Below are 25,792 nucleotides of genomic sequence, written 5' to 3' on the forward strand. Positions count from 1 at the left end.
GAAGAACATTAGTGGAGCTCACCGCTAATCATCCGAATGAAATTAAATCACTAATAAGCTATCAATCTCCCAATCATATACAGGGGTCTCCGAACTTTTCACTACAAGAGACAATATCCACGGCCCCAAAAATGTATTATATCTAATAAACATAAGTTCTAGGCTGTGTTTACATATATGCAAAGTGAATGTGTTTGAAACCGCATCCAATTCGCTCTCGATGGAGCCGGTACACACATTTCTGGGGCTGACGAGGTGGTGTTTCAAAAAGGGTCCTGTGCATTTCTGGGTCTGGTTCAGGTACAAATTCAGCACTGAAGGTCAGGCACTGATGTTGGACGAGAAGGCCTGGCTCGCAGTCTCCACTCTAAGGCCATGTACACACGGTTGGATTTTCCGACGGAAAATGTTCGATGGGAGCTTGTTGTCGGAAATTCCAACCGTGTGTAGGCTCCATCGGACAATTTCCAACACACAATATTTGAGATCTGGATCTCAAATTTTCCGACCACAAAATCCGTTGTCGGAAATTCCGATCGTGTGTACACAATTCCGACGCACAGAGTTCCACGCATGTTCGAAATCAAGCAGAAGAGCCGCACTGGCTTTTGAACTTCATTTTTCTCGGCTTGTCGTACATGTTGTACATCACCGCGTTCTTGACGTTTGGAATTTCCGACAACATTTGTGTGACCGTGTGTATGCAAGACAAGTTTGAGCCAACATCCGTCAGAAAAAAAACATGGATTTTGTTGTCGGAATGTGCGATCGCGTGTAGGTGGCATTATTCTTCCCAAAGGTATTCTATCGGGTTGAGGTTGGGTCTCTGTGCAGGCCAGTAAAGTTCTTCCACCTCAAATTCGCTCATCCATGTCTTTATGGACCTTGCTTTGTGCACTGGTCCAAATCATTTGGTGGAGGGGGGATTATGGTTTGGGGTTGTTTTTCAGGGGTTGGGCTTGTCCCCTTAGTTCCAGTGAAGGGAACTCTTACGGTGCCAGCATACCAAGACAGACATTTTAGACAATTTCATGCTCCCAACTTTGTGGGAACAGTTTGGGGGTTTCCTGTTCCAACACGACTGCACACCAGTGCACAAAGCAAGGTCCATAAAGACATGGATGAGCGAGTTTGGGGTGGAGGAACTTGACTGGCCTGCACGGAGTCCTGACCTCAACCCGTTAGAACATCTTTGGGATGAATTAGAGCAGAGACTGTGAGCCAGGTCTTCTCATCCAACATCAGTGCATGACCTCACAAATGCGCTTATGGAATAATGGTCAAACATTCCCATAGACACACTCCTAAACCTTGTGGACGGCCTTCCCAGAAGAGTTGAAGCTGTTATAGCTGCAAAGGGTGGGCCAACTCAATACCGTGTTTCCCTGAAAATAAGACCTACCCTGAAAATAAGACCTAGCGTTATTTTCCAGGAGGGCTGCAATATAAGCCCTACCCAGAAAATAAGCCCTAGTTTAAAATGCTTGTGAAATTCTATAATCTACTCTATTACAGTAGTATATAATGTACGATGTGTGTGCTTCTGTAATATAATTGCAGGGAAAAGAGCTCCGGTGGGTCACAGAAGAGCAGATCGACGCTATAATGAAGGTATTTGGCACAATTATATTACAGATACACACATTGTACATTATATACTACTTTAATAGAGTATAATATAGGATTTACAAGCATTTTAACTTGGTTCACACTGGGGATTCCAGTCAGGCAGGGAGAGAGAGAGGGGGAGAGAAGACAGCACATTACATGATAAGATCTACCCTGAAAATAAGCCCTACTGTGTCTTTTGTTGCCAAAATTAATATAAGACCCGGGCTTATTTTCAGGGAAACACTTTATTGAACCCTACGGACTAAGACTGGGATGCCATTAAAGATCATGTGTGTGTGTGTGTGTATAAAGGCAGGCGTCCCAATATTTTTGCTAATATAGTGTATTTGTGGCTGTGGATTGCAGTCCGATGTCCTGTGCATTTCAGTTCACCGGTCCAGGTGTGATGCAGGTGTAAATTTTTTACTGAATTCGCACCTGAACTGGACCCAAAAACACACAAGACCCTTTTCAAAACCGCACTGAAGCCACCACCGGACATGTGTGTACCGGCTCCATTGAAAGCCGGTCACACTCACATGTTATGTGAATTGGATACGGTTAAAAACACATCCAATTGGCATATATGTGAACCCAGCCTTAGAGTATATACACTTACTCCCATGATTTACTCCACCCAGCCACTGTAACCACTTGGACTGCTTCTCACCCTTGTCCTCATTGCCCGTCAGTTCAGAACAAGTTTCCTATGGGGTGCCTATGTCTGGAAGAAGGGATCTAGCTTAGATCCTTAAATCCAGCATTGTCACCACAGGAGCCACTATAACCCAGTGCCATCTTAATGGCATCATGGGCCCCTGGGCAAAGTAATGCATTGGGGCCCCAACAATGAAAATGAGCAAAAGGGATTGAAAAGGCTCTAAGGCAGGGGTAGGAAACCTTAGACAAATGGAGATCTACTTGAACAACACTGATGAAGTCAAAGATCACCGGGCACAGTGTCCTGTTGTTGGGGCCGGTTCACACCAGAACATGGTGCCAGCGCATGCACTACTTTTTGTGCAGTCTGATGCAATTTGCAGGCAGGGCTGGATTTACATCTCAGGAGCCTATAGGCAGGGAATTCTGAAGCACCCCACCAAACAAAAATAAAAAGACAGTAAGCAGTGTTAAGGCTTGCATTGCGCTCAGAATGCTGGATTAAGGAGGGTGTTGCTCTCAGAATGCAGGGATCAGGAGTGTCTTATGCTCAGAATTTAATATAAAAAATATAAATACCTATATGATATTATGTCATATTATATCTATAAGTAGAACAATTTCATTATCCACTTCAGCCCCGGAAGGATTTACCCCCTTCCTGACCAGAGCACTTTTTACAATTTGGCACTGCGTCGCTTTAACTGCTAATTGCGCGGTCATGCAATGCTGTAACCAAACGAAATTTGCGTCCTTTTCTTCCCACAAATAGAGCTTTCTTTTGATGGTATTTGATCACCTCTGCCGTTTTTATTTTTTGCGCTATACACGGAAAAAGACCGAAAATTTAGAAAAAAAATGATATTTTCTACTTTTTGTTCTAAAAAAAATCCAATAAACTCAATTTTAGTCATACATTTAGGCCAAAATGTATTTGGCCACATGTCTTTGGTAAAAAAAATGTCAATAAGTGTATATTTATTGGTTTGCGCAAAAGTTTTAGCGCCTACAAACTAGAGTACATTTTCTGGAATTTACACAGCCTTTAATTTATGACTGCCTATGTTGTTTCTTGAGGTGCTAAAATGGCAGGGCAGTACAAAACCCCCACAAATGACCCCATTTTGGAAAGTAGACACCCCAAGGAAATTGCTGAGAGGCATGTTGAGCCCATTGAATATTCATTTTTTTTGTCCCAAGTGATTGAATAATGACAAAAAAAAAATTACAAAAAGTTGTCACTAAATGATATATTGCTCACACAGGCCATGGGCATATGTGGAATTGCACCCCAAAATACATTTAGCTGCTTCTCCTGAGTATGGGGATACCACATGTGTGGGACTTTTTGGGAGCCTAGCCGCATACGGGGCCCCGAAAACCAATCACTGCCTTCAGGATTTCTAAGGGCGTACATTTTTGATTTTACTCCTCACTACCTATCACAGTTTTGAAGGCCATAAAATGCCCAGATGGCACAAACCCCCCCAAATGACCCCATTTTGGAAAGTAGACACCCCAAGCTATTTGCTGAGAGGCATGTTGAGTCCATGGAATATTTTATATTTTGACACAAGTTGCGGGAAAGTGACAATTTATTTATTTTTTTTTTTTTTGCACAAAGTTGTCACTAAATGATATATTGCTCACACAGGTCATGGGCATATGTGGAATTGCACCCCAAAATACATTCTGCTGCTTCTCTTGAGTATGGGGATACCACATGTGTGGGACTTTTTAGGAGCCTAGCCGCGTACGGGACCCCGAAAACCAATCACCGCCTTCAGGATTTCTAAGGGTGTACATTTTTGATTTCACTCTTCACTGCCTATCACAGTTTCGGAGGTCATGGAATGCCCAGGTGGCACAAACCCCCCCAAATGACCCCATTTTGGAAAGTAGACACCCCAAGCTATTTGCTGAGAGGCATGGTGAGTATTTTGCAGCTCTCATTTGTTTTTGAAAATGAAGAAAGACAAAAAAAAAAATTTTTTTTTTCTTTTTTTAATTTTCAAAACTTTGTGACAAAAAGTGAGGTCTGCAAAATACTCACTATACCGCTCAGCAAATAGCTTTGGGTGTCTACTTTCCAAAATGGGGTTATTTGGGGGGGTTTTGTGCCACCTGGGCATTCCATGGCCTCCGAGACTGTGATAGGCAGTGAAGAGTGAAATCAAAAATTTACGCCCTTAGAAAGCCTGAAGGCGGTGCTTGGTTTTCGGGGTCCCGTACGCAGCTAGGCTCCCAAAAAGTCTCACACATGTGGTATCCCCGTACTCAGGAGAAGCAACAGAATGTATTTTGGGGTGTAATTTCACATATTCCCATGGCATGTTTGAGCAATATATAATTTAGTGACAACTTTGTGCAAAAAAAAATAAATAAATAAATAATTTGTCTCTTTCCCGCAACTTGTGTCACAATATAAAATATTCCATGGACTCGACATGCCTCTCAGCAAATAGCTTGGGGTGTCTACTTTCCAAAATGGGGTCATTTGGGGGGGTTTTGAACTGTCCTGGCATTTTATGCACAACATTTAGAAGCTTATGTCACACATCACCCACTCTTCTAACCACTTGAAGACAAAGCCCTTTCTGACACTTTTTGATTACATGAAAAAATTATTTTTTTTTGCAAGAAAATTACTTTGAACCCCCAAACATTATATATATTTTTAAAGCAAATGCCCTACAGATTAAAATGGTGGGTGTTTAATTTTTTTTTTTCACACAGTATTTGCGCAGCGATTTTTCAAACGCATTTTTTGGGGAAAAAACACACTTTTTTACATTTTAATGCACTAAAACACACTATATTGCCCAAATGTTTGATGAAATAAAAAAGATGATCTTAGGCCGAGTACATGGATACCAAACATGACATGCTTTACAATTGCGCACAAACGTGCAGTGGCAACAAAATAAATACATTTTTAAAAGCCTTTAAAAGCCTTTACAGGTTACCACTTTAGATTTACAGAGGAGGTCTACTGCTAAAATTATTGCCCTCGATCTGACCGTCGCGGTGATACCTCACATGCATGGTGCAATTGCTGTTTACATTTGACGCCAGACCGACGCTTGCGTTCACCTTAGCGCGAGAGCAGGGGGGACAGGGGTGCTTTTTTTTTTTTTTTTTTGCTTTTTTATCTTATTTTAAAACTGTTCCTTTCATTTTTTTTTTTTTTTTTAATCATTTTTATTGTTATCTCAGGGAATGTAAATATCCCCTATGATAGCAATAGGTAGTGACAGGTACTCTTTTTTGAAAAAATTGGGGTCTATTAGACCCTAGATTTCTCCTCTGCCCTCAAAGCATCTGACCACACCAAGCTCGGTGTGATAAAATGCTTCCCCAATTTCCCAATGGCGCTATTTACATCCGGCAAAATCTAAGTCATAAAATGCTCGTAGCTTCCGGTTTCTTAGGCCATAGAGATGTTTGGAGCCACTCTGGTCTCTGATCAGCTCTATGGTCAGCTGGCTGAATCACCGGCTGCATTCTCAGGTTCCCTGTTGAGACAGGAGAGCCAGAGAAAAACACGGAAGACTGTGGGGGGGGGCATTCTCTCCCACTGCTTGTAAAAGCAGTCTAGAGGCTAATTAGCCGCTAGGATTGCTTTTACATGAAAGCCGACTGCTGGCTGAAAAGAATGATACCAAGATGATACCTAAACCTGCAAGCATCATTCTGGTATAACCACTCAAAGTCGTGAATGCTGTACCTGAAGACAAAAAAATGGTTAACAATAAAGCACAGTAAACAGTAAAGTATAAAAAATTGCAGACCTGAAAAGCAAACCTGATAAAACATAATAACAATAAAACATTGCAGAATAGAATACAGTAAAAAAGAGCAGAACAATAGAGAGAATAGAGAGAGAGAGAATAGAGAGAGAACAATAAAACGACAACTATTATTTTTTATTTTATATTTTTGTTTGTGTTTTTTTTTTTTTTTTTTTTACACTTTTTTTGTAACTGTAACTTTTATAACTGTAACCGGTTCCAGGTTCGGGTCTCTCAAAATGCGATGGCATCTTGGGAGACCCTGTGAAAGTGTGTCCTAGTCTGTGCAATGCTGTACCCTACGCTAATACTCAACTAGTGAATGGTAGCGTTCAAAACATTCACCAATGCAAAGACCAGGATTGTCAGGACAGGAGGGACAATAATAGCGGGTGTCACGCCTATATCCGCGTTTGCTGCAGACACAACATCTTTTTTGGGGGGGTTCGTTGGGTAGGGGTACTCGGGAGGACATAAAAATGCCTCTCATGCAGCCGACTGCATTTGGTTGGGGATGTGAATGGGGGAAGTACAGGTGCTGCAGAAGTGGTGGGTTCCCAATTAGGATTGGCGAATGCAGCAGGAAGGGCACTATGGGCACGACGGGCCTGTGTTTGTCTTCTTGGTGGCAGCGGGACACTATTTGTGCTTGCCACCTCACCAGCTTGAACTGCACTTATGGGACTCGCCACGTCACCAAGTGTTACTGCAGTGCTGGTTTGACTACGACCGGGGTGTACTAGGCCGCTGGCGCTTGCCAGTTCACCAAAACGCTACCAAAAAAACTGTTAACGATCGCAGGGATCAGGCCTGACTCTGCGAACGCTGCAGTTATGCGTTTAGTGTTTTGTAAGTAACAGTGATCGATCGATACTGCACTTGGGTGGGCAGGGCTGGGCGGAGGGGCAAAAAGCAGGTGCTAGCAGGTATCTGGGCTGATCCCACTAACACTGCGTTTTTGGGAACCCTAAACTGCTGGGGACGCCAGTATAGATCAGATCAGATCAGATACTATACCACTAAGGGAGGTGTACGGTGCGTGCGTGTTAGCGCTACTGGCACTAACCTGACGCTGCCTGGGGCTGGTGCTTGCCAGTTCACCAAAACGCTACCAAAAAAACTGTTAGCGATCGCAGGGATCAGGCCTGACTCTGCGAACGCTGCAGTTATGCATTTAGTGTTTTGTAAGTGACAGTGATCGATCGATACTGCACTTGGGTGGGCCGGGCGGAGGGGCAAAATGCAGGTTCTAGCAGGTATCTGGGCTGATCCCGCTAAAACTGTTTTTTTGGGAACTAAAAAAACTAAACTGCTGGGGATGCTAGTATAGATCTGATCGGATCAGATATTGATCCGTACAGATACTATACCACTAAGGGAGGCGTATGCTGCGTGCGTGGGTGTTAGCGGTACTGGCGCTAATCTGACGCTGCCTGGGGCGACGCATATCACCGCCGGGCGATCAGGGGGCTAAATCTTTATTCGGTAATAAACGGCGGGTGCCCTGACACTATAAAAAATAAACAAACTAACCAGCGTCACCCGTAACGGTTATACGGTGATCAGTGGTGAAAGGGTTAACTAGGGGGCAATCAAGGGGTTAAAACATTTATTCGGTAGTATATGGGGGTCCCTGTCGCTATAAAACGCTGACGGCGAACCTAAATATTTACGTCCCTAACTAGCGTCACCAGCGACACTAATACAGCGATCAGAAAAATGATCGCTTAGCGACACTGGTGACAGGGGGTGATAAAGGGGTTAAAACTTTATTAGGGGGGGGTTAGGGGGGTATCCTAGACCTAAAGGGGGCCTAACACTCACTGACCTAACACTGTAACTGTCACAAACTGACACCAATACAGTAATCAGAAAAAAAAAAAACCTGCTTGGTGTCAGTTTGTGACAGGGGGGGTGATCGGGGGGGGATCGGGGGGCGATCGGGGGGGGGATCGGGGTGTTTTGTGTGCCTGGCATGTTCTACTGTGTGTGTAGTGTGTTGTGCACTTACATTACAGTCTTCTCTCCTCGGCCCGTAACGGAAAATACCGAGCGGAGGAGAGATGACATCATTTCCTCTGCCTCTGTGTACAATACAGAGGCAGGGAAATGATCCCATTGGCTGGGAGCGATCGCGAGGGGGGGGCCACGAATGGATGGCCTCCCCCTCACCACCGATCGCCGGGGGAGATTTGCCGACCGCCGCAGGCACCGGGGGGGGTCCGATCGGACCCCCCACCCGCGGGCAGGCAAGGACGTACATATACGTCCTTTTGCCTGCCCATGCCATTCTGCCGACGTATATAGTCGTGCGGCGGTCGGCAAGTGGTTATGTTAAGATGACAGATCTGAGCATTTTGCAGGAAAAAATGTTTTTGATAAAAAACACACTCAGTAGGACTCCATATAACATGGGAGGTCAATAACTGATAATAGATTTTCAAACATGCATCTCAAAAATGCTTGGGGCAAACATAAATCTATACTAAAAAAAATAAAAATATAGATATACTGTAGATATAAATGAAAAAAGTGGGGCAGACTTGATGGAGCACTTGGTCTTTTTTTTTCTGTCCTCACTCTTCTATGTGTCTGTGTGTCTAGATGTAATATTAAATGGGTAAAAACTACGAATACATATTAATTGATTATTATTAATAATTAATAATGAGTTAATGACTTAATAAATGTTGGTATAATGATTGATGGGGGTCAGTACTGAAGCTGCTTTATTGCTCTTGCTGTTTGCAGAACTTTTTGTTTAACTAGTTTGACACCCCAATAATGAAACTGCTATTCTAAATCTATGATAGACATGCCTTGAAATTATTTTTTTATACTGATGAAAATATGGTGGAAAAAGAACATGGAGCAGGGATGTAAATCTGGAGAATAATATACCCAGTAATGTTAAACACATTAGGGGAGATTTAGGCTGGGGTCACATATATGCGAATTGGATGTGCTTTACACCGCATCCAATTTGCATGAGTCGGTGTCGCACTGATTTGAACAGAGTGATGGCTGGCAATAAGATTCAACTTGTCATGCGATTTGACCTGTCGCTCTAATGTGAACAGGGGCTGACTGTTGACTGACTAACTACCTCTTCTGAAAGTCTGTTCCAAGCCTTTCTAAGATTAGTGTAGAACTTTCTTTCATCTGGTTTGAGGTCATGTCCCCGTGTTCCTAAACTTGGCTTCATATTGAAAATCCTGCCCTCCTGAACCTTATTCACCCCCTTTATGAGTTTGAAGGTTGTCATATCCATCCTTTCCCTTCTTTCCTCCAGACTGTAAGTTCCTGAAGTCTCTCCTGATATGTTTCATCCCTCAGAACTTTCACCATTTTGTTGTCCATCTCTGGATTCATTCTAGGGCAGGTTGGGTGATATGGGGCTGGTTGGATGGTATAGGGCATGTTGGGGTAAAATAGGGCAGGCTGGGGTGGTATAGGACAGTTTTGGGATTTATAGGGCAGGTTGGGGTGATATAGGGCAGGTTGGGGTGATATAGGGCAGGTTGGGGTTATATAGGGCAGGTCAGGGTGGTATATGGCAGTTTGGGGTGGTATATGGCAGGTTGGGGTGGTATATGGCGATTTGGGGTGATAAAGGGCAGGTTGGGGTGGTATAGGGCAGTTGGGGTGGTATAGGGCAGGTTGGAGAGATATAGGGCAGTTTGGGGTGGTATAGGGCAGTTTGGGGGGGTATAGGGCAGGTTGGGGTGGTATAGGGCAGGTTGGAGAGATATAGGGCAGTTTGGGGTGGTATAGGGCAGTTTGGGGGGGTATAGGGCAGGTTGGGGTGGTATAGGGCAGGTTGGAGAGATATAGGGCAGTTTGGGGGGGTATAGGGCAGTTTGGGGGGGTATAGGGCAGGTTGGGGAGGTATAGGGCAGGTTGTGGTGATATAGGGCAGGTTGTGGTGGTGTAGGGCAGGTCGGGGCAATATATGGCAGGTTGGGCTGGTATAGGGCAGGTTGGGCTGGTATAGGGCAGGTTGGGGAGGTATAGGGCAGGTTGTGGTGATATAGGGCAGGTTGTGGTGGTGTAGGGCAGGTCGGGGCAATATATGGCAGGTTGGGCTGGTATAGGGCAGGTTGTGGTGGTATAGGGCAGGTTGGGGAGGTATAGGGCAGTTTGCAGGAACTTACAGCATAGCTGCAGAGATGAAGACACTTGGTGCTGCTGTGTCTTCGCCTCTTGTCCTCCTTCAGCCGCGGGAGTGAATTGGTGTGTGGGAGGAGTGGAGGAGGCAGCCACACCCCCCAGCTCCGGCAGCTGAAGGAGATATTGAAGATCCCTGAGGGTTAGCTTTACTGACTGGGGAGTGTTATAGGCAGCCTCCCTCACACGGCTACATGTCCCGCTCTCACCGCTCTGCTGCAGCTCTGCAAGTGCATACAATATGGTGCACTGTGTAGCGGCGGCCCCGGTGTCACCTTTCTGGCAGGTGTCACCCAGTGCAGGCTGCACCCCACCTTGCCCTCCATAGCGATGCCACTGCTCCTATTATCGCTAGACATGAGCCGAGGAATTCCGAATACAACCAATACACCCACAGGAATCTTTATAAAGATGAAAATTGTTATTTCATTACAAATCTCATATATAAAACATTTGTGTTTTGATGGCTTCTGTCACATTCTCCATAACATAAAATAAATTCAAAATGGTGCCGGGATGGTGGGTAGTTGGGAACCCTTTATAATGGGGACAGTTAGTGTGTAAAATCGGAAGATACAAGACCCTGTCAGGGCAATTAATTCACCAGCATTAGACAAATAATGAAATGTCACTTTTGGGTGGACTGACCCTGTAGCCTCCCTGGTGGTTTTCCCGAGTGTGGCTCGGGGTTAAAAATCAGGACCATTAGCGGTAACCCCGAGCCACACTCGGGATTACATCGCAGGATCCTGGTGTGGCTTTACTTACCTTATCCCCGGGATCCTGCGATGTCCCCCGCAGTGTCCGTGGGCTCTGTCCTCATCCGAAGCCTCTCCTTGCCAGGCTCCATTCCCTGCGAGCATCGCAATGCATGGGGGCGGAGCCTGGCGGCAAATTCAAAAAAATGTCAAAATTATAACACATACAGTACTGTAATCTTACAGATTACAGTACTGTATGAAATGATTTTACATCCCTTTTGTCCTCAGTGCTTTGGCCCATGCCCTGCATGCAGTTTTATGTGATATATACTCTTCTTTCTGCCTGGAAACTGGAGATTGTCCATAGCAACCACAAAGTGTCCCTTTACGTCAAAAGTAGCTTTAGACCAGCTAGAAAAAAGCGATAGTAAATTAGAACACTTGCAGAATTGAGCGATAGTGAATCGTGGGGAAATTTTATTACTATTTATTTTTTTAATTATTTATTTTTATTTATTATATTATAATTTATGTTTTTGTGTTGCAAACTTTATCATACCCGGGATATCTACTAGACTCTTGTTTGGACAGATTTAAGTGTGTTATTGTTAAGAATTACAGACCTACAATATAAAACGCCAAATTTCCAAGCAAAATAATTGTATCGCTTTCAGCACCTAAAATCCGAAATAATCATACCACCAGGGAGGTTAAGATCTACACTATACAGTTGATATATACATTTTTCAGACTATTTTACTAGTTCTAATCTTGATACCCATGTAGACAATTACAACATTGATGCCAAATTTCAGTAAAACAAAAATTCAAATTTATTTCAAGTGAATATAATCAGACAAGATACAAAATGATTGTCATATATACACGTAATCCAATTCCAATGCCTTTGGACTGTATGTCATGGTTGGTGCCACCTCCGCTGGGCCACATGCCGAGTTGAGTGCCAACCAGTGTTAATTTTGGCAGCAAATTTCAGTTTAATTTTAATCTTTGTCTTTTGACTAAAATGCCATTTCAGTTTTAGTTGTATTTTAGCCATCTGAATTGTTTTAGTCAACTAAAATAGTGTTATTTTAGTGGACTAAATTACCACTAGTGCCAATGTCATCAGGTAAGCATTCAAGTGCAGCTAGTCCTTGGGACAAAAGTGAATGGCCCAAAACCAGCCTTGTCTCAGCATCTGGCCAATCAGTAACCGTTGGGTCCATACTCTGGGTACACCCCGAACTGAGATAAATGTTGCCCATATGCGCCACCCTGAGTTAAATGCTGCCCATAAGCACCACCCTGAGATAAATGCTGCCCGTAAGCACCACCCTGAGATAAATGCTGCCCGTAAGCACCCCCCTGAGATAAATGCTGCCCGTAAGCACCCCCCTGAGATAAATGCTGCCCGTAAGCACCCCCCTGAGATAAATGCTGCCCGTAAGCACCACCTTGAGATAATTGCTGCCCATACATGTTTTGAGGTGACATGTAGCTCCCGTGTGGGGGATATATGGGGGCGTCAAAGATTGTTGTATTGGGAGGGAAATCTGACAGGGAATTCCTGGCTTCAGAGGGTCTAAGCTGGGGAGACATTTGAGGTATCACATTGGGAGGGTAGACATCTCTCCGCTCCGCACAGGTGGAGCTTGAGTGTGGGGAAGGCATGCAATTACGTAGAGAGAGTGCGAAGTTGGGGTAAAGCTGCAGAGGGTGTATGCTAGGAGGGGCCACCACATTAGGGGCCACACATGTTGTGTATGATGTTGGAAGGTTCGATAAGATCTCTGGGAAAGTTGAGGCGGGATGTACACTAGGGGGCTGAGTTGGTACTGAGGATTGAGCTTCTGCTTCTGCTCTAACTGCAGTATTTTCTATTGGAGGATGAGGGTTATGAAAAGTGGAAGGTCTGTAGGGATGTCCACTCAGGATAAAAGGAGCCAAGTCATGAGGGTAGGCTTCCTGGCGGGTGACCGCTGTGTTCTGCAGCTTCATGGCTGCGGCGGGAATCTGGCTCACATTCACTATCCAGTGGTTGCCTTTACCCGTCGGCTTCAGCGGATCTTTCAGGATCTGCAAAAGAGGGAGAAGACGTTAGAGGCGTAAGCCAGCACAGCAGATTCACACAAATCTATTACAGGTCAGGGTAACAAAACCCTGTGACCTATTTACAATGATCAGAAAAGTCATTTCTCAGAATCTGCACCTATTTTTGAAAATGTGTTTTTTTTTTTTTTTTTTTACTTGGCTGCAGTATGTAGAAAGCCTTAAAAGCTCATCACCACCATCACATCCTAGGAGCACAAAGTACTTACCATTCTGAAGCAATCATTGGAGGAGAGGTTATGTCGAATAGAGTCCCTCCAGCCCTGATAATCCCCCTTGAAGAAAGGGAAGAGGTTGCTGATCTCATCTTCGATCTGCCAATAATAAAAAGTTTAGTTGTAAGTGAATGAACATGACCATAAACCAAGATACATAATACCTCTTACATTATATAAGTATAACCAGGAGACCTGTACTGAGATACTTAGGAGGACATCACTGTAGACCTCCTGTCCATTTGTGGTATAAGGCTTCCTAAATTAAGCATGTAGAAAGTGATGCTAGGGTATAGACAGAACACTTTGTGCATGCTTGTATTGAATTGGGGAGACAGCTAGCACTTTCTGAAGTCTGGTGTTGGGAGCCAAATGTATGTATGTATGGGAGAAAGGGACATCAATGTCCTGGAGGGATTTTTGGGTTGCCATTGAGATCCCAGCACAAAACTTGGAAGGAAAAGATGACCTGAAGGCAAAACTTTTTTTGGACATTGTGGATGGAGTGGAGGTTTTTTAATTTTTTTTGTGTCCCCATTGAGGAAATTAATCTCTTCCCTTTCCTTTAAGTAAGATGAAACCTCCACAAAGGGAGGCAAATCTCAAGTTAGACATTTGCCACAGGAACAATTGTCTTCATTGGAAGGCTTCCCCTGTTTTGTTGACCGCCCAATAGTTTGGCTTTTCCAATCACTTTCATACTTTGGGGGGTCTCATGGTAAATCTCCCCAGCTGGGACACAGACAGCAATAAAGACTAAAATAAAATGCAAAAGCACCCCTCTCTATAAAATCATTCACTATTACAAAACGTATTTCCACAAAGCACGGGCTAAGCCCAATAAGAGCAATAATAATGAAGGCCTTAGCTGCACTGTCCTTACATATATTATTCACATATGTTCAATTTATTATATCAATTGTATCAGATGTATTCTCAAAACACAATATGAAAAAAGCAAAAAAAAGGAAGAAAAAAATAAAGTAAAAATATTAAAAAAACACAAATTTGAAAAAAAGCACACACAAATGAAATTACATGAACAAAAAATACACACAATAAAAATTTAAATAAACAATCCTTTTTTCTGAATGTTTGTGATTCTATTATTTTTTTCTTTATATTTTCTTTCCGTATTTTGGAAAAAAAAGTTGGTATAATTGAACAGCTGTGAATGATATACGTAAGGACAACATAAGGCTTATTGCTCCATACAAAAACAACAAAAATCTGACCCACTTCATCAAAAAAAAGAAAAAAAGTTTGGCTTTAGATCATTCTTTTATTTGTATAAAAAATTTGAGGAGGAAAATAAAACAATTTTTTTTCTGTAATTCAGCCTGTAGTCATAAGAGTTTTATATGATGCAAATATAACAGGCAGTAAGGGGCCTAAATAAAAAATAAAAAAAATAACTAAAAAAATAAAACATTGACAATTCACCCAACTTCTTGAACTTCTATTTTTGATAAATATTGGTATAATTTTTTCAGCCTTCATAGGCCTAACAGAAACAAATAATTTGGTGCCGAAAATAAAGAATATCCCTCTGACAAATCCTTTATCTGAGCTAGTCTCAGTGTCACCCCCTCCCTCTGCCCTTAGCTGCCCTAAAGCCCCAAGAAGCCCCATAATGGAAGGTTGGTTACCTCGGACACTGTAAGCTTCTTCTTGGGGGAAGTCTGGATGACCAGGGCGATCATGGCCAAGTAGGAGTAGGGTGGTTTGGCATAGCGTTGATAATTCTTCTTCTTGCTCTTTTTGCTCTTTTTGCTCTTTTTGCTCTTCTTACTCTTCTTGCTGAGCTGATCAGTGGTTTCTGGCTTTTTGGGGCCTCCGTTGGCCTCCCCAGGACAGCTCTCTACTTCGGCCAGGATCCTGTCTATGCTGTGTGGCTCAGGGACTTGGTTGTAGAGGGGGTCCCTGGAATGTTGTGGGCAATCCATGGCTTGTCAGGTGTGTTGTGTGTATGGGGGCAGCCAGGTATACATAGTGCTGGGATCCCCACCCTGGGCTTTATAATGTAAATGCACCTGTAACCATAAGAGGCGACACCTCCCTTACTGCAGAGGGCCCCTCACCATCCATTCAAATACATTTCCTGGAAGTTTCAGGGCTGGGATGTTGGGGGGGCATTGTTATGTATATGTTGTGTTGACTATAAGCTGATGGAGCGTATATCGTATGCTTATGAGGTGAATATTATGTTCATATACTAGGATTCTCTTGTATATACATTTTTTTTTTTTACCTGTGGATATAGATTTGTTTTTATATATTTTTATATCACATGTATAACTTACATTTTTTTTTTTACTAATTCAAAAATATATTTATTTTATCTTTTAATTTTCCTATATTTTGCATAAAATTTTAGTGAATTAGTAAAATCAAAGTGTCCAAACTTGAATTTGATGGTTTTATTATTCTAAATATTCTTACGACTTTTTCTTTTGGCTGTCAAAATAGTTTTATTGTATGTCTTATTTTTAAAATAACTTTATCCAGTTAACATTTACAAGTACATTGAATTTTAGAAGTCATTTTTATGTATTAAACTTTGAAAGATATATTTGCTGAGGGATTTTATCTAAGGAGCACATACTGTGTTAAATTACAACTGCTTTTTTAGCATACATTTAAATGTTTTTTCTGTTTGTTAATTTCTTAATTGAAATCAGTGTTTTAAATTTGCTGCACGTTGGTGTCCCTGTTATTCCAGATGGTTTTCAGCATTTTTTCCTTAATAGTGGACATTTTCTAGGCATTCACTCTATTTAAGAAATTTGTAGATGCAAATTGAAGGGGATTATATTTAATATAAACATTTAAATACCTATATGATATTATATCTATATAAGTAGAACAATTTCGTTATGTTAAGATGACAGATCTGAGCAATTTGCAGGAAAAAATGTTTTTGATAAAAAAACACACTCAGCAGGACTCCATATAACATGGGAGGTCTATAACTGAGAATAGATTTTCAAACATGCATCTCAAAAATGCTTGGGGCAAACATAAATCTATACTAAAAGAATTCAAAATATAGATATATACTGTAGATATAAATTTAAAAAGTGGGGCAGACTTGATGGAGCACTTGGTCTTTTTTTTCTGTCCTCACTCTTCTATGTGTCTGTGTGTCTAGATGTAATATTAAATGGGTAAAAACTACAAATACATATTAATTTATTATTCTTAATAATTAATAATCAATTAATAATGATGAGTTAATGACTTATTAAATGTTGGTATAATGATTGATAGGGGTTAGTATTGAAACTGCTTTATTGCTCTTGCTGGTTGCAGAACTTTTTTTAACTAGTTTGACACCCCAACAACGAAACTGCTATTTTAAATCTATGATAGACATGCTTTGAAATAATTTTTTTATACTGATGATAAATATGGTGGAAAAAGGACATGGAGCAGGGATGCAAATCTGGAGAATAATATGCCCAGTAATGTTAAATACATTAGGGGAGATTTAGGCTGGGTTCACATATATGCGATTTGGATGCGCTTTACACCACATCCAATATGCATGAGTCGGCGTCGCACTGATTTGAACAGAGTGATTGCTGGCAATAGGATGTGACTTGTCATGCAATTTGACCTGTCACTCTAATGTGAACAGGGGCTGACTGTTGACTGACTCGCTACCTCTTCTGAAAGTTTGTTCCAAGTCTTTCTAAGATTAGTGTAGAACTTTCTTTCATCTAGTTTTGAGGTCATGTCCCCGTGTTCCTAAACTTGGCTTCATATTGAAAATCCTGCCCTCCTGAACCTTATTCACCCCCTTTTTGAGTTTGAAGGTTGTCATATCCATCCTTTCCCTTCTTTCCTCCAGACTGTAAGTTCCTGAAGTCTCTCCTGATATGTTTCATCCCCCAGACCTTTCACCATTTTGTTGTCCATCTCTGGATTCATTCTAGGGCAGGTTGGGTGATATGCGGCTGGTTGGGTGGTATAGAGAAGTTTGACTTACTAAAGGCAAATCGGTGTTCATTTTGCAGTGGGTTTTTCCCTTAACTTAGTGAATGTGGTGAAATGCGCTTTACAAAGGAAACCCAACCATGCAACGAAAATCTAAAAAAAAACCCACATTGTTTTCTTGCATATGATTGAATGTTGGAAGGCTGCAGAGCTTCACCTCATTTACTAAGCTAAGGTTAAATTCCCTTGCAAAGTGATCGGCCTATTTGGCTTTAGTAAACCAAACCCAGTAACTCTAACCAAAACGGCTTTTTAGTCAAAGGGGAAAAAAATTTACTCAAGCTGAATTAAAACCAGAGTATCAAAACTGTGTTTCATTTTTGGATGGAGTGGAAACGGGTTAGAACCAATGTCCTGATTTGTTTCTGTCAGTAATAGCAGATTTTCCACAAACGTAAGCATAAAAAGACAAAACTTTTTAAAATATTTTTGGATACTGTAGGAAATGGTTAAAATGTCTGCCATTTTTAGATTTCTGTTCACTTCCTATACTATAGACACAATAGGAAATGAGAGGAAATTTCTTCAGAGAAATGGAAATCTACTCTTAAACATAGAAGACCTCCCATGGAACTTTAGGCTGGGTTCACACCATTGCGAATTGGATGCTGGTCCCCCAATAATGGAGCACAACTCCTTCCATTAACACTAATGATGGGGCACATTTCCTTCCATTGACACCAATGATGGGCCACAATTCTTTCCATTGACACCAAAGATAGAGCGTTGTTTACTCCCACTGGACACCAGAACATTTTCTATTCCCAATTACCCTAGTCCAACCCCCTTCTGTCTGAAGGACAGTAATCTGGCCCTTTGTTTGGAAAGTTTGGAGACCCCATGTACTAGAGTGGTTGGAGACCGAAGTCATGCTATAGGAGACCATCAGAGACTAGGCAAATGTTGCAAGAGACCACTGGACTTTACTACAGTTACAGAACCCTTTACAAATCAGTGCTCTCTGTACTGACTGCCGGGGGTAAGGGCTGCACTACAAGCATCGGAGGGCCACAGGTTGGACACCAGGGAGTTAGAAGAATCTTATAAAAAATGATATATAGAATGAGTGTCCAACACAGATCTGCCCCTACTCAACATTGCAACAATGTAAATGTCATCAAGTCAATGTAGGTGTATGGAGAGTAATGTTGGTTCCAATTATATCGTTTTTTTACTCAAAATTACAATACCAGCTGGGAAATACCACTGTCCAATAAGAATAATCAAAAAAAGGTTCTTGTATATGCGATTCCATTCTGTGCTGGATAAATATGGCCTTTAGATTCACTTCTTCTGGTTGGATTAGTAATTTGTATCACAGTATTCAAAAATAAATAAATGAAATAGTGGCGCTACATATATACTTGAATAAATCTTGAAACTAAATAATAGTGATTAATTGTGAATAAACCACGTGATCATGATAACAAAATTATAACAGAACTTCCTCCACAAAATGAAATGACTGACTAGGTGATTTATGTGAAACAGAAACTGAAGTTTGGAAGTCCCATATAATCAAAACTTACATAACATGATACTGAACCCTATGATTAAATAAGAAGTCCAGATTCAAAAGTGACAATTAATAAAATAAATCCAGGTTGTGACCAATCGATGAAAAAAAGCAAAAGTGCCACTGAGAAGGTGAATGTGCACCAAATCTTCAACTGCTATTCCAGGTACGCCTTCACCACACTGGTTGTGACTGTGAATCCCCCTTGTGAAGCTGCACTCACCAAAAATGTATGCCTTGCATTCTCATGCACGGCACATAAGCTTTATGCAGGGCCCCCCAAGGGGTGACACGAGCTGGAGCACATTGGACTCAGAAGACTTCATATGGGACTTCAGTTTCTGTTTCACATAAATCACCTAGTCAGTCATTTTATTTTGTGGAGGAAGTTCTGTTATAATTTTGTTATCATGATCACGTGGTTTATTCACAATTAATCACTATTATTTAGTTTCAAGATTTATTCAAGTATATATGTAGCGTCACTATTTTATTTATTTTGGAATACTGTGATACTGATTGTTTCTTTTTAAGTTGGCAGCTGTAGTTATTATTCACACACACAGTGGAGGGTTATCAAGTTTCCTTTCGCAACACTTGATTACTTTTTATAATATTTGGATTAGTAATTTGACAACGAAAAGAGTTTTATGGGAATATTGACCATGAATCTTATAAGACAGTCACGGTTTGTGTCCCCAAAACATCTGACCGTATCATCTTTGTAATATCAACTTTACAGAAAAAAGAAGCAATGTAATATGAGGACCTACCTAATCTATCCAATGGATTTGTATCAAATCAGGCAGGACCTTACACTACATCATGGGTGCTCAACCGGTGGCCCTCCAGCTGTTGTGGAAGTCCCAAAGCTGATGCCTACAAGCATGACTCCCAAAGGCAGAGGCATGATGGACATTGTAGTTTAGCAACAGCTTTAGGGCCACAAGTTGAGTACCCATGCACTACATAGTTGTTGGCAGATCTAAAGGAGATTTTACAATCAGATTCCCGCACGTGGTCAGCTTTAGGGTCACCAAACATGTTACAATTTGACCATACAAACTTTGCCCAATCAACTTTAGATTTACCAGAACTATATAAGAACCTACCTAATCTACCCAATCAATTCGTATCTAATCAGGCCGGCCCTTACACTAGATAATTGTTGGTGGATCTAAAAGTGATTGCAGATTGTAACAAATGTGTTGATTCTTAATGTGAGTATTCTCAGTTCACCATCACACAAGAACAAGAAATATCGATGGCTAATGTGACAATCCTGACACTATTAGGTTCCATGCACACTGGACTTAAAAAACGTTGATTCTACAGGCGTTTGGCGTTTTTTTCACCTGCCTCTCGAAGCACTTCTATTGCGTTTTCTGTCAGGGACGTTCAGAGGTAGGAAAAAAAACCTTCTCTATCGCGTTTTCTGGAGAAGTTTAGGAGCTGTAAAAACGTCAATCTCTCCTAAACTCCTCTTATCTCTTCTGAACATCAAGTTTCAACCTTTTTTTAGTAAAAAAAAGGTATGTTGTTGCTGTACATCATTTCCTGGCTTTTGCAGAGGGGCGTGTAGTGTAAAAAACGCCTGTAAACAAAATGCTCTTAAACTCTCACAGACTCACCTAAACTTTGTACAATATGCTTTCAATTTGCATCTTTTAGGGTTATCAGTCCCATGACACATATGAAAGTGACTTCCCATTTCTTGCCTGGAGGAGTCTCACTTCTCAATCTGAACCCTGTTTACAGTGATTAGCACATGATAGAAGCCTAAAGTAACCCATCAGGCCCACATTGTTCTCCTGATATGTCCCACCAACCCTTCATCCCCCGTGTGACTCCAACCTTCATCTACATCTCAACAGCCCCAACAATGGTGAGCGATCTCAGTGTACATTACACCCTTCCAAACATCACAACCTCCCATTGTCAGGAGACACGAGCCCAGGAATTCCCACTACAAGGAATACACCCGCAGGAATCTTTCTAAAGATGGAAATTGTTATTTCGTTACAAATCTCATATATAAGAAAAATGTGCATTCCTCTTGTTATAACCTATAAATTGTAAGCAATATATATTCTATGTGTGAAGAAAACTCAATAGCTGCCCTCATGTTGTAAACGCTGCACAAACTGTTGGCGCTATATAAATCCTGTATAATAATAATAATAATAATAGATGTTATTAAACAAATACAATATAGAGAAGAATATTAGTGGAGCTCACCGCTAATCATCCGAATGAAATTAACCACTAGGCGTCCGCGCTATAGCCGAAAGACGGCTACAGCGCGGACTCCAATTGCCGGGAGGGCGTCCCTGGACGTCCTCCTGTTTACTTCCGCATTGCACGCTCCCACGGGCGCGCATCGTGGAAGTTTTGTGCTGGCCATGTCCCTCGGACACAGCCAGTCACAGATCACCGTAAACGGCCAATGACAGCGGCCGTTTACAGTGCGATCGCTCTACCAATGGGAGAGGATCTCATATATAAACATATGAGATCATCTCTCATCGCCGGCTCTCCCTCCTCACACAGAGACAGCGTGTGAGGAGGGAGAGTGAACCGCTGCGACGGTAAGTGTAAAAAAAAAAAAGAAAAAAAGAAAAATAAAAGTGTTCCCACTGTTATCTGTCCTGCCATCTGCCCCTGCCATCTGTCCTGCCATCTGCCCCTGCCATCTGTCCTGCCATCTGCCCCTGCCATCTGCCCCTGCCATCTGTCCCTGCCATCTGACCCTGCCATCTGTCCCCAGTGCCATCTGTCCCCAGTGCCATGTATAAGTGCCATCTGTCATCAGTGCCACATAGTGCCATTTGTCATCAGTGCCACCTGTCAGTGTCATGTGCCATCTGTCATCAGTGTCACGTGTCATCAGTGCCACGTATCAGTGCCATCTGTCATCAGTGTCATCAGTGCCACGTATCAGTGCCATCTGTCATCAGTGTCATCAGTGCCACGTATTAGTGCCATCTGTCATCAGTGCCTCGTATTAGTGCCATCTGTCATCAGTGCCATGTATTAGTGCCATCTTTCATCAGTGTCATGTGTCATCAGTGCCCCATATTAGTGCCATCTGTCATCAGTGCCATTTATCATCAGCGCCACATGTCATCAGTGCCACATATTAGTGCCATCTGTCATCAGTGTCACGTGTCATCAGTGCCACGTATTAGTGCCATCTGTCAGTGCCACGTATTAGTGCCATCTGTCATCAGTGTCACGTATTAGTGCCATCTGTCATCAGTGCCATGTATTAGTGCCATCTGTCATCAGTGCCATGTATTAGTGCCATCTGTCATCAGTGCCACATCAGTGTCAATGCCACGTATCAGTGCCATCTGTCATCAGTGCCACGTATCAGTGCCATTTGTCATCAGTGCCATGTATTAGTGCCATCTGTCATCAGTGCCATGTATTAGTGCCATCTGTCATCAGTGCCACATCAGTGTCAATGCCACGTATCAGTGCCATCTGTCATCAGTGCCACGTATCAGTGCCATTTGTCATCAGTGCCACGTCAGTGTCACATGTCATTGTCCTGGTTCTCCAGGGCCTTCAAAAGTGTAATAGGTAGTCAACAAGTTAGATGTGTAATTTATGCTCCTAGAACACGTGATGGTGCTCCCTGCATGTTGGGCCTCTCTATGTGGCCAGGCTGTGAAAAAGTCCCACACATGTGGTATCATAATACTCAGGAGGAGTAGCAGAATGTATTTTGGGGTGTCATTTGTGGTATACACATGCCATGTGAGAGAAATAACCTATTGCAATGACAATTTTGTGGGGGGGGGGGGGGAAATCTTCATTTTGCAAAGAATTGTGGGAAAAAATGACCACATCAAAAACCTCACCATGCATCTTACTAAATACCTTAGAATGTCTACTTTCAAAAAAGGGGTCATTTGGGGGGTATTTGTACTTTCCTGACTTGTTCGGGTCACAAGAAATGAGATAGGCCACCAGTACATCAGACGTGATCTATTTTTTATGATTTGCACCATAACTTGTAGACTCTCTAACTTTCACAAAGACCAAATAATATCCACTAATTTGGGTTATTTTTTACCAAAGATATGTAGCAGTATAAATTGTGGCCAAAATTTATGAAGAAAAATTACTAATTTGCAAAATTTTATCACAGAAACAAAGAAAAATGCGTTTTTTTTCTAAATTTTCGGTCTTTTTTCATTTATAGCGCAAAAAATAAAAAACCCAGAGGTGATCAAATACAACCAAAATAAAGCTCTATTTGTATGAAAAAAAGGACAAAACATTCATTTCAGTACAGTATTACATGACTGAGTAATTGTCATTCAAAGTGTGAGAGCGCTGAAAGCTGAAAATTGGTCTGGTCACGAGGGGGGTTTAAGTGTCCAGTTGTCAAGTGGTTAAATCACTAATAAGCTATCAATCTCCCAATCATATACAGGGGTCTCCGGACTTTTCAGTACAAGAGACAATATCCACGGCCCCAAAAATATATTATATCTAATAAACATAAGTTCTAGGCTGTGTTTACATATATGCAAAGTGAATGTGTTTTAAACCGCGTCCAATTCGCTCTCGATGGAGCTGGTACACACATTTCTGGGGCTGACGAGGTGGTGTTTCAAAAAGGGTCCTGTGCATTTCTGGGTCTGGTTCAGGTGCAAATTCAGCAGTGAAGGTCAGGCCCTGATGTTGGACGAGAAGGCCTGGCTTGCAGTCTCCACTTGATCCCAAAGGTGGGGGGGTTATGGTGTGGGGTTGTTTTTCAGGGGTTGGGCTTGTCCCCTTAGCTCCAGTGAAGGGAACTCTTAAGGTGTCAGCATACCAAGACATTTTGTACAATCTCATGCTCCCAACTTTGTGGGAACAGTTTGGGGATGGCCCAACACGACTGCGCACCAGTGCACAAAGCAAGGTCCATAAAGACATGGATGAGCGAGTTTGGGGTGGAGGAACCTGACTGGCCTGCACAGAGTCCTGACCTCAACCTAATAGAACACCTTTGGGATAATTTAGAGCGGAGACTGCGAGCCAGACCTTCTCATCCAACATCAGAGCCTGACCTCACAAATGTGCTTCTGGAAGAATGGTCAAACATTCCTATAGACACACCTCTAAACCTTGTGGACGGCCTTCCCAGAAGAGTTGAAGCTGTTATAGCTGCAAAGGGTGGGCCAACTCAATATTGAACCCTATGGACTAAGACTGGGATGCCATTAAAGTTCGTGTGTGTGTAAAGACAGGCGACCTAATACTTTTGCTAATATAGTGTATTTGTGGCTGTGGATTGCAGTCCGATGTCCTGTGCATTTCGGTTCACCGGTTCAGGTGTGATGCATATGCAAATTTTTCCCTGAATTCGCACCTGAACCGAACCCAAAACCGCTCAGTTGAAAGCCGGTCACACTCACATGTTATGTGAATTGGATACGGTTAAAAATGCATCCAATTGGCATATATGTGAACCCAGCCTTAGAGTATATACACTTACTCCCATGATTTACTCCACCCAAATCCACCCATAATTTTATATTCTCAAAGCAGATAGATTGAAAGGGTCACTTTTCCTAAAGTAGCGATTTTGTTCTTCGGCCCTTTTTAACCATTCTATCCTTTTTTGACCATTTTTCTTGCTTTCTTTCACTTTTCCAGTTTTATAATATTAAAGTATAACTATATCCAAAAAGGGAAATTCTTCCTCATAAATCTCTATTACAAATAAATGAAAGTGGCAGCCTTAGGACCTTCCCCCCTGTAGGCTGACAACGCCCCTTGCAGAGTTGTCACCACCGCACCTTTGGACTGTTGTCACTGCTGATAACCCTCCTCCTCACTGCCCATCAGTGCAGGACACGTATCTAATGGGGCACCCTGTGCCTGGAAGAAGGGATTGAGCTTGGATCCTTTCCTCCTGCAGGTTGACAACACTATTCTTTTAAAGTGATTTTTCATGCAGCGTTGTCACGTCAGGAGCCACTGTAACCACTTGGACTGTTGTCACTGCTGATAACCCTCCTCCTCACTGCCTATCAGTGCAGGACAAGTATCCAATGAGGAGCCCTGTGTCTGGAAGAAGGGATCTAGCCTGGATCCTTCCTCCTGCAAGTTGACAATGCTGTTGGGTCTAAAGTGATGCTTGTGCAGCGTTGTCACCACAGGAGCCACTGTAACCACTTGGACTGCTTGTCACCCTTGTCCTCACTGCCCATCAATTCAGAACAAGTTTCCTATGGGGCGCCTATGTCTGGAAGAAGGGATCTAGCTTAGATCCTTAGATCTAGTTTAGATCCTTAAATCCAGCATTGTCACCACAGGAGCCACTGTAACCCAGTGCCATCTTAATAGCATCATGGGCCCCTGGGCAAAGTAATGCATTGGGGCCCCAACAATGAAGATGGTGATCTGCGGCGTGCTACATGTGCCGTGGCAAACAGTGGGCATGGCTAAATTATGCTACATATTGGGCGTGGCTTTTTAGGTTGATTAGAACTTTTAGTTTGATTTTGACCTATTTTTTTTTAAACCATTTATGAAAAAAATGTAAGCAATTATTTTTTTTAAAAAACGCTGTTGTCTTTGGTGAGATATCAGGGGTGTAAACAGACCCCGGAAGTCTCACTTTTGATACAATGAAAGGGACTGAGGAAACATATTTCCCAGTTGGGAATGAGTTGGTGCATGGAACTAAAGGGATCTTGGGGGGCTCTGAGGGAGGAAAAGGGATTGAAAAGGCTCTAAGGCAGGGGTAGGCAACCTTAGACAGATGGAGATCTACTTGAACAACACTGATGAAGTCAAAGATCACCGGGCACAGTGTCCTGTTGTTGGGGCCGGTTCACACCAGAACGTGGTGCCAGTGCATGCACTACTTTTTGTGCAGTCTGATGCAATTTGCAGGCAGGGCTGGATTTACATCTCAGGAGCCTATAGGCAGGGAATTCTGAAGCACCCCACCAAACAAAAATAAAGACAGTAAGCAGGGTTAAGCAGTGCGTTATGCTCAGAATGTAGGATTAA

At 42.3% G+C, this 25,792-nt stretch overlaps 1 protein-coding gene and 1 long non-coding RNA gene across 2 annotated transcripts in view; both read right to left on the bottom strand.

Moving 5' to 3' along the window:
• Nucleotides 1-25,792, bottom strand: part of LOC141146177 (uncharacterized) — a 104,326-nt gene that overhangs the window by 33,895 nt on the left and 44,639 nt on the right. The window lies entirely within an intron of this gene.
• Nucleotides 12,047-14,960, bottom strand: LOC141145740 (forkhead activin signal transducer 3-like). Its single transcript, XM_073632624.1, has 3 exons — nt 14,907-14,960; nt 13,252-13,356; nt 12,047-13,009 (listed from the first exon to the last, which is right to left on the bottom strand). Exons 1-3 carry the CDS (start codon nt 14,958-14,960, stop codon nt 12,140-12,142), a joined length of 1,029 nt encoding a protein of 342 aa, XP_073488725.1. The 3' UTR covers nt 12,047-12,139.

The sequence above is a fragment of the Aquarana catesbeiana genome, linkage group LG05 (assembly GCF_042186555.1).
Source record: "Aquarana catesbeiana isolate 2022-GZ linkage group LG05, ASM4218655v1, whole genome shotgun sequence".
Lineage (NCBI taxonomy): Eukaryota > Metazoa > Chordata > Amphibia > Anura > Ranidae > Aquarana > Aquarana catesbeiana.

Bases quoted from the DNA above. Each gene is read 5' to 3' on its own strand.
- LOC141145740 (XM_073632624.1), bottom strand. From the start codon at position 14,960: ATGATCGCCCTGGTCATCCAGACTTCCCCCAAGAAGAAGCTTACAGTG. The intron at 13,357-14,906 runs GTAACCAACCTT...TATTATTGGCAG, and splicing joins AGAAGCTTACAGTGTCCGAG to ATCGAAGATGAGATCAGCAA. The intron at 13,010-13,251 runs GTAAGTACTTTG...CCTCTTTTGCAG, and splicing joins CCAATGATTGCTTCAGAATG to ATCCTGAAAGATCCGCTGAA.